The sequence below is a fragment of the Taudactylus pleione genome, unplaced genomic scaffold, assembly GCF_031769625.1.
Source record: "Taudactylus pleione unplaced genomic scaffold, aTauple2 ptg000229l, whole genome shotgun sequence".
In the NCBI taxonomy this organism is placed as follows: domain Eukaryota; kingdom Metazoa; phylum Chordata; class Amphibia; order Anura; family Myobatrachidae; genus Taudactylus; species Taudactylus pleione.
In genome coordinates, this window is record NW_028284631.1 from 3,350,615 (window position 1) to 3,364,873 (window position 14,259).

The window sequence follows — 14,259 nt, forward strand, 5'->3', positions numbered from 1 at the left end:
CAGAGATGGACGCAAATGCGATCGCAGCTGTGATTTCGTACGGAATGTTAGCAAAGATCACCTGAGCATAAAGACACCCAGTGCTGCCTTTTTACCTGCGGCCGATGACGCATATCTGTGTAAATATCGGTAACATCGAAGTACATCTGCGGCCATCTTACCCTTACTCTTAAGTGCATCTCACAGAGGCCTTGCAGGATAAAATTATAAGCAGACGAGGGATATTAGGCTATCATTATCTCAGAATAGGCTACGAATGAAGGTGTATGCGCTGGCTATAAAACCAAAAGAAAGGCATATAAAATGCTTTATACTAATTACACACAGCTACGGAATGCGGAGCTGTGCTCAATAGCCGTCATACAATTTTAATTAGAATGTTCTACTCATTAACTGAGACAGCATTAAGGACACACAAAGCACAGGTAACCGTGAGAAGATGTAACGCTCTACGAGATTCACAACACTGGGCAACATAAAGGCTCCGCTCTCCTCATTAGTAATTCATCTTCCCAATGTCGCTAAGCAGCATGTTCACTTCAAAGCAAAATACTTTACCCCTTTTTGTTTGCCTTAGCCCATATATGAACAAGATATCATGGCCATTGTCCTACAAAACAACCAATCTTTAGTGGGCATTGCTATTTGTATAATTAACCTGAGATATTTATTATTAATAATGATAATAATAATAGTAGTATATAACACTTATGGTGTATATGCTCCTGCACTGCGTGCATGGAAAAAATGCATCTATTTGCCCGTATACAGTGCTATGCGCATCTTGTGGTCCCCCATCTCCTGTGTGTACTGTACACCTGGTTTTATGAAGCATACTTGCGTACTCTCTTGGAACTTCCAGGAGCCTCCCAAATTTGAGGAGTGTCCCAGCTAGCAGAAAAGTGGACAACTTTCCCATAACCTGCCATCCGCAACACTTCTTATAGTAAATAAATCTTATATATTATTCATTTCATTTTCATATGATGATAGTTTGCTTTGTACATTATGTTTTCTGTGTATTATTGTAAATTTGTCCTCTTTGTGAGCAGCTGACTTATGCTACGTGTGCAATTTACCGCGTTTAATATTCTTTATTGCAAATTTTTTTTTTCTGTTTTACAGAATTTCCAGTCCACGTTTGGCCTCCTGTAGAGGCTCCTTAGAGGGAAGCATGGTGAGGAACATTGATGACCTGGAATTCTGTCTTCCATCTCACTCAGACTCCATTCTAGCAGGTCTGCAGTCTCTGCGTTTTAACCCCCAGCTGTCAGATGTTACACTGATCGTTGAAGGCCGGGAGTTCCCATGTCATCGTGCAGTGCTGGCTCTCTGCAGCCAGTATTTCCATGCCATGTTCACGGGAAACTTCCAGGAAAGCATCTCTGCTCATGTGGAGATCAAAGAGGTTGATGCCGAACTCATGGAGACTTTAATTAATTTCTGTTACACTGGTCGCCTCACTATTAACCAGGTAAATGTAGAGGGACTGATTCGTGTCTCTAATCAGCTGAATTTTCCTGCTGTGCGTAAGGTGTGTATTCGCTATCTACAGCAGCAGATGGATGCCACCAATTGCTTAGGCATCTGGGAGTTTGGTGAAACACATGGCTGCCCTGAGGTTACTGCAAAGGCCTGGTCTTTCCTACAGGAGAACTTTGAGGCTGTAACCCAAGAGGAGGAATTCCTACTTTTGCCACCTGAGCATCTACTTCGCTACTTGGGTGATCCGCTGCTACAAGTAAGGGAAGATCAGAGCCGGGCACAGGCAGTCCTTCAGTGGGTGAGGCAAGATGAGAAGAGCCGGACTCCATATCTCCCAGAGTTGCTGAATATGGCCAGACTATCAAGTTTGACTGATCTTTACCTGCAAGAGCTAATGGATGCTGAGCCATTGATCAGTGAATCCGAGACATGTCGTGCACTGATTACCAGGAATCTTGGGCAGGTACTGTACCTAGATGTGCAATCTGCAGTGGGGTTACAGTAGACCTCACCTGTTCTGAATGTAATAAAAGCCAGGCCAGCTGATGTTACTGTTATTTCTATAGCCATGTGTGTTAGACATGATTCAGAAACACTGTCCATAGTAACAAAGGGCCTTATTCAGCAGTGCACTGAACGTAGATTCCCAATGATCGGGAATCTGCGCAGGCACCTGACCCGTTCTGCGCATGTGCAGTATGGGTTTGCGGTCCCGCACGCAGACTGGCAGCAGACTGTCATTGATTGACAGTCTGCTGCCATTTGTGGGAGGGGAGGGGCCGGCGACGATGGCCTTGACCCCGCCATTGTGGGGGAGGGAAGAGACCAGGATCTCCATCGGCTGACAGAGATTTCCTGGCCTCTTCCTCTCATCTGTGGCAGCCAGCTTACGTGACCCCTTGAGTCACTTAGCCGACCGATGTTCCCGCAGAGTATCCGATGCTGCGTTGGACTACGCAGCTCGGATAAGTAATGCAGCAGGAGGCGTAATTACCATATCTGCAAGGATCGCAATTGCAAAGTACATGACTTTAAATGAGATGGGGAAAATTCCACCTGACAAATTCTTAAAAACACAAGGTAGACGTACAATGTATATTTACTTCACTCTAAAATAGTCCACAACTTGCGAGTCTCTAATAAATAAGCACTACATGAACTATGTAGCTGTCCTTATCGTAACTGGTGCTGGATGGCTACAAAATGTGTACAGCAAGTATGTACCTATTATTTTCTGTATTTTATGTAGACATTCTTGGGCATTTTCTTTCAAATTATGGTCATTCACAAGGCAAAGATATGTAGTTGCTCTGTAATATTGTGTAAACCAGCAATGATATATAACTTCAGCTAGGTAACATCTATTTTTCAGAATCCAGATGTCCACAGCATCTAATTTGTGCTGTAATTTTACCAATACCATATCTATTAATGTTTCGCTAATGGACGACTTACAGCTCATTGACGCTCCTACATCACCTGCTTTCTTTCTAGCCTGGGTCATCTTGTGGTCTCACTCCTGTCTGTAACTCTTAACCTCTTAACACTTGTGTCACCTTTCACTGGTGTGTTAACATGATGAGCTTGTGCAGTGTTGCAGCCTGTGTCATGTCTCATCAGAGACAGCTCTTACACCTGACCTGTCCTTTTACCTGGATAACATCCCACAGCTCATCTGTGCTATTTATTGCCCCATATCACCTGTCAAAGCTATCATCAGATTCCTCGCAAATCTCTCCAAACTGTATCACTTCTCACACACTGTGAGTGATCAGTTAGTTACACCTCGTGTCACATTTCCCACACCTGTCACCTTTCAGATGTACAGTATGTCACCTCTCACCACTATGACCCTTGCGTTACTTACAAGGGGACAGAAAAGGTTATGTAATAATAATAATAAGAGATAGGGTGGGGAAGAGAAGGGATAAGCAGAGGCAGAATGTCAGGTTTTATTCACAGTCCTTTCTGTGCAATTTCAGGTGACAAAGGGCTGTACTGAGCAGACACCAGTAACTCTCCAACAAGTACTGGTGGTGGTAGGCGGAAAAGTTTTGGAGGAGGAAGAAGATGAAGATGATGATGAAGAAGATGATACCCCGCCCAGGACATTGCCAAACTTCGCTTATTATAATCCCAAAACTAGTGAGTAAAATCACACCATCCAATATTTAATGTAATAATATTTCGATCCCAGTTCACCTATGACCCTAAGGGTCATTTGTATAATAGAAAATTGGAAATAGTAACTTGGTAATTATCACTTATCTCTCTGTTATAATATACTTTGCTTTCGAAAGTGCGGGGAAGGGTTATGTTACTAATGTAGGTCTCTCACCCTCCTCAGCCATATATTGCTATCAGATAGCTTTTTATTTAGAAATTATTTATAACCTTATATATTTATATCATGGACCCAAAGCGAGTACAGGAGGATATGTTGGTAGGGGAATAATGGCAGCAGAGGGTTACATTACTGTTCTTTTTCTGACATGCTTTTAAATCTATTGCAGAAATGTGGATGGATCTCCCAGATTTCCCGGATTATAATAAGTGGGGGTTCTCTGTTACTTCACTTAACAATGATGTCTACGTTACAGGTGAGTGTGACACAGGCTTTTAAAAAGTGTAATAGAAGGATATTAAAAAGAATAAGGTAAAGGTGTTGCTTAGTAGAGAGAAAAATCACTGTAGTGTTTTAAAAATGATGTGGTTTAATTTTAATATAGAACACACGGTGGCGTAAGTCCTGGATGCAATGGAAGCATTAGCTCCCTGCCGCGTATTTCTCCTCTGTCAGTCCAAATTAATGGATGTGCCCTTGAGTACCTCCCAAAATGGAGAGTTTATAAACCTGATTAAAATACTGTATCGCATAAATATCACTGACCCCTCCTGGACTTCACCTCTAAGCTCCAGGTACCTGGTGACAGGGGACAGGGGTTGCTGGGGGGGCATGATGGGGTTACTAGGTGGCAGCCATGTCTCTGAGCGAACTGTCGGAAGTTCCGCCACTAACAGGGGTGTATCTATAATGAGGCAGGGTCCCCCGGGGCACATCCTGCACCCATGTTATATAAAACTTACCTCTCCGAGGTCCTGCATTGGGTGACTCAGCGCTGTTCAAAAAGCCGAAAAATTCCCGCCATGGCCATTTAACCAGCATTTTGCGCATGCGCAGTGAGAAAATCGCCTGGAAAAAGCCAGCCACGCCATTTCCCCAGCGACCTGCGCATGCGCGGTAGTCTCTGGGCACACTCTAGTGCCCAGAGTCTACTGATGCTGCGGTGGGTGGCCAGCCACGTCAGTCGGCTGCCGGCCGCAGGGTAGAGAGGAGGGGGCCCTGGATGGGGAATGCACACAGGCCACCTCCTCTCAAGACTCCCCTGGCCACTAACCATTCCCCAGGGGAGCTTACAGTCTAGATTCCCTATCACACGGATGGACACACAAAATTTTATATTTGTCAGAAGCCAATGAACCTATTAATATGTCCTTGGTTTGTGGGAGGAAACCAAGAAATGAAAGAAACCCACACAGACATGGGGAGAACATACAAGCTTCACTATGATAGGTCCGTGGTTGGAATTGAAGCCATGTGCTGTGAGGCAGTAATGCTAATCACTGTGCCACATACTTGCCGACTTTCGTTAACTCCTCTACAGGAGAAGCCCAGAGATTAGATGATGCTGACAGCGTGGGGGGTGTGGCTGGGCTCTAGACATCATTAGGTCCCGCCCCTGTCACGACAAGATAGGTAACCTGATACACTTTGTAAGCTGCATTGGGCGCCCCTCTAACCTTCAAAAGAGCCGCACATTACTCTTAATCTCTGAAGCAACTAAAATCAATCAGTGATAGAGGCACCTATGTGAAATAACTTATTAGCAGGTATTTTAAATAAGTGTTTCAAGCTATAACAAATATGACAACAAAGCAGGAAGGAACTGGGGCTGCAAGTAAAGACTTAGGGGCCATATGTGGACCCAGGGCCACCTGTCGCTGGTCTAGGTAAATAGTTGTATGACGGCTTTCATATTAAAATGTAATAGCTTTTAGATAGGGCATTCATCATTTTCCTTTTGCTATTTCCTAGGTGGCTCTCGTGGTTCCCGAGATGATTCTTGGTCAACACGTCAAGGATGGCGTTTTGTCCTGAATGAAGGGATATGGAAACCCTTATCTCCTATGGTTAATCCACGGACTAATCATGCCAGTGCCTCTTTGAATGGGGAGATATATGTCATAGGAGGTGAGAATTCACAATACACATCTAACACATATTTCTTATCCTATATAAACACCAACACTTTCTGAGTTGTTGCAACGACTGACACAATGTTTAGCCCCACAGACAATCATTAATTGGCCTTTTATTTATGCTCCCTGTCTTCATAGGAACCCTGCAGGAAGCAGTGGAGGTAGAGTGTTATGACCCTTACAATGGAATATGGTCTCCAGTAAGCTCTGCCCAGAAGTACGTCAGCAACTTTACTGCTGTTGGGTGCAGCGGGAAGCTGTACTTAGTTGGTTCCTGCGCTATAAAGTACAATGCACTGACCCTGCAATGCTACAATCCGTCTACAGGTATGAAATGACAATCATTTTTTTGTATTTAACTCTCCCTGCAGTAGTTACCTCTACATAAAAACACCTCTTTATCAGATACTGGTACTAATCTATGTGTATTCCATGAGTGTAGCTACCAAGTGTTCCACCAGGGACCCGCTGTGTGCTGGATCATATTTACACCAGGTGCCAATCTACAGGAGGAGCTTCCCACTTAATTGTGGTCCAGGTGGTTCTGGTCCTGCTTCAGCTGCAGCAAGCCTTAAGCTGGATACACACTATACGATATATCGTGCGATCTTGGTAATGATCAATTTGCACAACCATCGTATATAATGTGACCCCCAGTCCATAGTTTTCACCCGTCGCTCATTGCATTGTCCCATTGAATGTTCTGCACATCCGACGTGGTGGTGTTACATGAAGCAGGTAACGATATATATATAACGGATTGTGTACGGTGATGCATTGTATCATTACATCGCATCACCGGGTAGCACCATTGTTCAGGTGTGTAACCAGCTTTACACTCAGATGATTCGCTGAATTCACACCTTAAACATTATTACAGACAGCTCGAGAAGAACCATCTCTGGTACTGTCAGTTTCATTGCTCAGAGCACTCTATAGTAGAAATGGTCATCGACCATCTATGGCTAACAACCATCGATGGTTAACCACCAATGGCCTATGGTTTTGCCATTTATAGTGGAGATACAATAGTTTTCCACCATGGATGGCTCAGAGCCCAGCATTTTTTTTGTTTTCTTTCTCCCTGGCACCAAGACACAGACTGTAGCACCACCACCCGATGCAACCCCAACTCTGATTGGTTTGCTGACCAGTAAATACAGATGTGCACTCACTCATCTATGCTGCAGTCACGCCAAACAGCCCCTCTCGGTGCGCCTGGACCTGTGATACTCTGATAGCATTGGGCGTCTGTTTGCTGAAAATGTGTCAAAGCCGCAATAATAATAATGTGCTGATTAATCTGATATACTATACTTGTATATCTGTGTGCGACTGAGTCTCTCAATCAGCATGCAAAGCGTTACGATGCAGTGGCCGTAGCTTATTTCCACACCAAGCTCCGTTTACAGACTCAGTTGCACACAGATATACACCTGTTGCATGTCAAATGAATCAGCACAGTCTACTGGTGTGAAAGAGGCCTGACGCTAGCAAAGTTGCACAGGACCTGGCGGCTCACTCACACTATGCATATCACACTGCATGGCATATTGAGGCTAGATTGGCAAAGACTCATCTGTAAGAGAACTAGGATGACCATCAGTGGGCAAAACCATTGATGGTTCCCGGTCAATGGTTTCATACCAGTGCCGGCTCCAGAGGTGGGTCTGCAGTGCAGTGCCATCCCAAACATCACCGGCCAGGACTCACTGGCAGTGTTTGTGACTCCCCTATTTGAATTTTGGACTGCGTTGCAGCCCCAGCTCTGGAGCCTCCACTGTTTCATACCATCGAGGTTCACCGATGGCCATCCCTACTCTATAGTGATTGGATAGGCACTTCAGTATCCTGGACAGTCTGCTAATCATAATAGAGCTTATCTTCTAACAATTTCCTCTAATCACAGCAGAATGAGTTATGACACGGTCTACTGCCAGCGTCTGAGCTGATTGCTGCATTTACTATAATTTATGGAAGAACCTAATAATATTCAGTCATTGAAGTAAACCTTTCTCTAAACCTAGAAGTGCCTAAACCTAGCCCTCCTCCCCTAGTGACTAACCCTAACCCTCCCCCCCTAGTGCCTATCCCTAACCCTCCTCCCTAGTACCTAACCATAACCCCCTAACCCTCCCCCTAACCCAACTACTTACTGCCGATATGCTGGCGTCATGATTATGAATGGTGTCGAGATTCCAGCAGCGGCATCCAGCACACTGGGATATAAACTACATCCTGAAACACCTTATTAATTCAACATTACTACATTGCAGATCCACATGCAGTAAATAATTGAGCCTTACTAATGTACAGAAAAATAGAGAAAAAATATATGGTGCGCTAACTGTTCAATTGCTGTCTAATGTAATAATAATAACACTTGCAGCTGACACCAGAGGGATCCTGCAATCAACCCTCACACAAAAATAGACAAGAGAGAGAAGGTGTTTGCGTTGGTGTTATTACACAAGCCATAAATCTAATATATGTGAATACAAAAATTTTATTAAGCATGTAATATGAACTGCAGTTCAAGAATATTAAAATTGACACACATACATGACAATACGATAAATAAGCAATTAGCAGACTAATAACCATTAGGCAAATAAATGAACCAATTTGCATTAGTAACTGAATGTAATTGATGTAACCAAATAGTCTCAATGTCCAACTTATGCCATTGAGGCAAACCGATATAATGGAAGTTGCATTACTGACTGAATTGAAATATTGTATCCAAAAAGTTCCCAACAACACACTGATTGTGATTGGAGACGGTCTAAATAGATGATCTAACCATCTATGATATATTGTGAAAGGATTGAGCTGGTAAATGTAGATACACAATAAGTTCCAATATCACATTGAAATAGATACCCGGCATCTCCTCCTGGAGCTCGCTCACTGCCCCAAGCGCTCCACATACGGACCCCTGCATCTACCCTAGTGTGGCCAGGAGCCGCTGGAGCGGCGTGACGCAGCTTCACAACAATGCTGGTGCTATTATTCCTTGGGAACCCACGACGAGGAAGGACGTATGCAGTTGGTGTCTACAAGTTTGGGATTAGAGAGCCTCCGTGCTACCGGACAAGTCTCCTATCCTTTTGCTTCACACTCCTGCTGAGGGGCTTATTCCAACGTATGGTGACTATCTATTTCAATGTGATATTGGAACTTATTGTGTATCTACATTCATCAGCTCAATCCTTTCACAATATATCATAGATGGTTAGAGCATCTATTTAGACCGTCTCCAATCACAATCAGTGTGTTGTTGGGAACTTTTTGGATACAATATTCCAATTCAGTCAGTAATGCAACTTCCATTATATCGATTTGCCTCATTGGCATAAGTTGGACATTGAGACTATTTGGTTACATCATTTACGTCCAGTTACTAATGCAAATTGGTTCATTTATTTGCCTAATGGTTAGTAGTCTGCTAATTGCTTATTTATCGTATTGTCATGTATGTGTGTCAATTTTAATATTCTTGAACTGCAGTTCATATTACATGCTTATTAAAATGTTTGTATTTACATATATTAGATTTGTGGCTTGTGTAATAACACCAACGCAAACACCTTCTCTCTCTTTACTAACATACAGCTCATCCAAACGACACTCCACAAGGAATTTGGCTGCCAATAACATGCCTGGGCTCTGAATAGCGCAGTGACTAGAACACTGTTTATTTACAGTGCAGACACAACCGTGGGGATCCCAGTGACATCATCATGAAGTTTAACTAACAGATTATACAACTGAGATATCTCTAACTAGTAAATGTGGTAGCACTCCCTGACCCAATAGAATGAGGAAATATCACTTGCCTTAATGATTTTCCATAAACATTATTATGGTACAGACATGTTATCTCTACATTGATGGGAGAAATATTGAATATATTTTGCAACATATGATTGGGCCGCCACAAGTTGCATGGAAATTCCTGCGAGTGCAGTGAATCATGGGAAATTTCTTGTAGAGATCATTATTATAAGTTAATATATGTATAAACTCTTGTTTTTAATATCTGTTCTATAAACATTACATTCTGGTGTCATAGTTTATAGTGAGGAAGGACTGATGTCACCATCTGGATGTTTATTAGGTAAACTTGTCTCTGTAAGCAATAATGTAGCCGCTACGTAGATTGATACTGATATTAGAAATCACCTCAGACTTCTTCAGCAGTGCCATTCCTGGATAGTCTAGCGCCCTGGGCAAGCTGGGCACTACCGCCCTTCTCTATGGCACCCCTCATCATCACCACCTCCCCTCTGTGCAGCGAGAAGCCATACTGTGAGTAACAGACAGATGGTGCCAGAGAGGGATGGTTGGACAGCTCTTTAGGGAGTCCTTAGCAGGTGCCACTGAGGAATATAAAGTGCAGCTGCGGTGCTCCTTTGGCCTGGCCGCAGCATCAGTCACACCGTGGTTAGTACAGCCCTGTTCTTCAGTGTAAAATAACTCTGCACACAGTCTCATGCTTCTATAGGATTACAGAACCCCGCAGGCAGTGCTTTGCCTCATACATATGTATACTGAATATTTATTTTTGCATGAAAATAGCTATGGAGGAAGTCGTGGAAAAGTGTTTTACTTTGCTTCTTCTCAGTGTTTTCCTAGGATACACATACTCCTACTTGCAAAGTAGACTAAGTAATTAAGAAACATACAGTATCTCCAATTAATACAATACATTATGAAACAAGAGTTGCAAACCATATAAAAAGTGATTATGAGGTGAAAACCTTATGTCTTCTTGTCTTCTACAGATAGCTGGTGTGTCATTGCATCTCCATTCATCCCAAAATACTTGTCCTCTCCTCGCTGCTGTGCACTGGGAGGGTCTGTGTACCTTATTGCTGATAACACCAAGAAAGTTTACATGTATCTCCCAGAAGCCAATCTGTGGAAAAAGGTGAGTTCTGTACAGGATTAGAAATCCTTGCAACAGGTTGTTACAGGTTATGTTGTACAGTACTGTATGTGGCTTTTATCACAGTCTTTATTAACTCTAAGGCCCGTATTCAATTTGGAGCGAAAAGCCGGAATCGGCGAAAAGGTTTCACCCATGACGTCATTTCGCCAGGCGGAAAAGTATCGCCGTATTCAATTTGAAAGACTTTCTGCCTAGGCGGAAAGTCAATGCAATGTAATAGGCGAAAAGTTTCGCCTATGATAGCAGGCGGAAAAAAGTGCAGAATTGGGGTTTTGGGGTGCAATATTGCGGGAACCCCCGTGCAGCCTTCAGACAGTCCCCCAAATGTAAACTGCGTCAAAAAGTTTTACAAAAACACTTAAGAACACCCCAAAAAAAAATCACTTTAATTTTGGGGGCGGAAAAAAAAAATGCTTGGGGACAAAGTTAAAAACTAGCGAACTAGACTCTAGGGGGGGGTCCCCCAAGTATGCCCCAGGTGTTTTTTTGCAAATAAAACCTTCTGAATACTATTCACCACTTGTACAAAAACGCTATTTAGCAGTTATTGAACCCGTTTAAAATCACCAAATACCTTCAGCAAGCCAAATCGGGGGTAACCATAGCTAACCCCCATGTCAGAGCATCTTTTGGGGCTGTCAGGCTGATTTCCCTATATCTGACAGGACTTTCCGCTTGTTTAAGTTTCACCGGGTCCCGTTTTCACGTACTTTCAAATTGAAGCCAGGGATACGCGGGCACGCGCGCGATACTTTTCCGCATGTAAAACAAGCGAAGTAGGCGGAAAGTCCGGGAGTCGAAAAAGTATTGCAGGTGCGAATCAAATTGAAAGGGCTCTAAGTGTCATAAATAAAAAAGGATTGAAAAATACAGATTTGCCTCCACAAATTTCCCAGACAGATTTTTGTTGGAATGCCTAATGCCACTATGAAGCCATAAATACTAATATGTTAATGCCATATAAACAATGACAACAAAATAATTTGGGCTCTTCAAGAATAATTTCATAAACTCTCTGTAGTGAATGTTGGGTCTTTGCTGGAGTTTAGTATTTAATAAATAAAGCTGCTAAAACAGTCCAGTCTCTCCTACTTCAGGATATTGTGGGTTAGCAGACAGGTGTCCCTACACCAGGGCTGGATTCAGGTTTATGGGCGCCCCTGGGCAACTATCTTGTGGGGGGTCCATGAATAAAATTGTTAATATGAAATACTAGCAGTTTTTAAAAAAATATAATGCATAATAACCTCCAGCACCATAAAATTGTTAGATATGCTGTAGTGCCCCCACTTCACATTAAGCCACACATAAATCCAAGTTCACAAATACCACAGCCATTGTCTACTGCCCTGCCCTGCCCTGCCCTGCCCTGCCCTGCCCTGCCCTGCCCATACAGTATTGTAAACCGTAGAACAGATATAATGCAGTAAATAAATGAGAACAAGGGGGCTAATTCAGAGATATGCGCTAACCATACTTGCCTACTTTTGAAAAAGCATTTCAGGGAGATTGTGAAAGCAGCACCTATGAGCGCGTGTTACAGTGGGCGTGTACTGATAAATCTGAGAGGCGTGTCCTAAACCTGACTTACATCCATATGTAAACCCAGCCCAAAAGCAGTCAGTAAGATCTGTTTGATGAAAATACTTTTCAGAAATTCATAGGGATCATTGTGCCTTATAATAACCAATGCAAGGAAATGACACTAATGATCCCATTTGAATGTATATATCTCTGTTTTTTAATATAACAGCTTCATAATGGGGGTAAGGATGAAATGAGGGAGATTGCTGGACTCTTCAGGGAGACAGGGAGATTGCTACTATTTCAGGGAGTCTCCCTGACAATGAGGGAGAGTTGGCAAGTTTGGCGCTAACCCGATGGTTAGTGGACATCTTCGATTGTGCCATGTTGCGCCGGCGCTGCACATGTGCAGTACGGGTCCTGGGTGATTGCATGCAGATCAGCAGCAGACTGAGTGATTGACAGTCTGCTTGTGGGTGGGGAGGCGGTGGCGATGGCCCCCGTTTCACACAACGTAGGCATGTCGTCCCATTAGGAATGAGGGAAGAGGCCAGGATCTCCATTGGCTGACAGAGATTTTCTGGCCTCTTTTGAGCAACTGCATTTGCCGGCTTGAGTGACCCAATGGTCACTGAAGCCGGCAGAGGATCACGCTGATGTTCCGATGCTGCGTCCATGGGTGCAGCTCGGAACAGTAATACATGCAGGATGGCTCCTGCTGCATTACCATACTAGTGCTATCGCAGCTGCTACCATGGTAACAGCTGCGATAGCAATAGCGTCAGACCTTGAATCACCTCCCAGGTCAACAAACAACTGGCTCATAAGAACAGATCAGATTAATTAGACTAAGCTCTTCTTAACTGATTAGTCTCAGACTCAAAATTCTATATTAGTGGTGTTTTGTGCGCATGGATAGATAGATATGCATTATGCACCATATTTATTTTCCCTTTTTTTAGGGGGGGGCGATGGGAAGGGGCATCAAATTATAACTTGCCTCCGGGCATCTGGGGTGAACTTACGCCACTGAGTGTAGTACACAATAATATACGTCTCCGCTGCTACTGCTATGGTATATTAGTGAGGCAGACTATTGCACTTTCGGTATGTTTAACATTTATCACATCAAGGACTCTAAACACCTCTGCATAGCCTGCATTTGCATAAACACACCCTCACTGAACTTTGGGCCTGATTCAGAGCCACTCGTAAGTGGCAGCTCGTTCACTCCGAGCGATGTTTGGCCAACTGCGCATGCGTACGGATCGTTATACGCATGCGCGAACCAGTCAGTGCGGTCGAAATTCATGTGCTCGCAAAATAGCGAATGCCTGATCATTTGAGTGACAGGATGAGGCGTATGTGGGTGGTAACAGGGGAAGGTGCTTGAAAACGGGGAGTGGAGATCAGAACGCAGGCGTGCTTAAAGGTCAAAACGGGCGTTTTATGGGTGTTCATAATTAAAACAGCAGCGTCAGTGACCACGTCACTGGGTTATTTTATAGCCAGAACTGCTCGCAAAATTGTGGTAGCAAAAACCAACCACAAGAATAGCGAGCAGCTCATACCCTGTTCGATGTACTCGATTAATCTAATAAATAGCGGACATGACGTAGGATGCGAGCGGCCAGGGGGCGTAGTTTCCCAAAAAACGACCGCAAGTTTTGTTCGCTCGTTCAGACCTAGCGGCGTGAACAGACCGCAAACAGCGAACGGTTCATTTGAATAGCCACCCCTATTTTCAGGATGAGCGAGCGCTAATTGCGTCCGGCTCTGAATCAGGCCCTTTGTCCCCATGAGAACACCTCATTACAACCCAGTTGCGCCTCTTCTGTAGTAAGTGTATATGTGATTGACATGTGTATGATTCATCATCTCCTGTACTTTTACATGGCCATGTTCTGATCATGTACTAATTCATACAGTATATGCTCCGCAAATGGGAGAACATTAAACTCTGCATCAATTTCTCTGCTAAAACTGGAGTGATTGCTGGATGCTCTCTATGTCCATATGTAATGTGATGAAATATA

General features: G+C 43.6%; 1 protein-coding gene across 1 annotated transcript in view; it reads left to right on the forward strand.

Moving 5' to 3' along the window:
- The window catches only part of KLHL30 (kelch like family member 30), a 38,009-nt gene that overhangs the window by 22,082 nt on the left and 1,668 nt on the right, over positions 1-14,259 (forward strand). Inside the window, exons 2-7 of the mRNA XM_088479284.1 lie at positions 1,126-1,948; positions 3,468-3,630; positions 3,999-4,085; positions 5,582-5,737; positions 5,884-6,072; positions 10,533-10,678. Of these exons, the coding sequence (XP_088335410.1) occupies positions 1,175-1,948; positions 3,468-3,630; positions 3,999-4,085; positions 5,582-5,737; positions 5,884-6,072; positions 10,533-10,678 (1,515 nt within the window). The 5' untranslated portion in view covers positions 1,126-1,174. The remainder of the gene's footprint in view (positions 1-1,125; positions 1,949-3,467; positions 3,631-3,998; positions 4,086-5,581; positions 5,738-5,883; positions 6,073-10,532; positions 10,679-14,259) is intronic.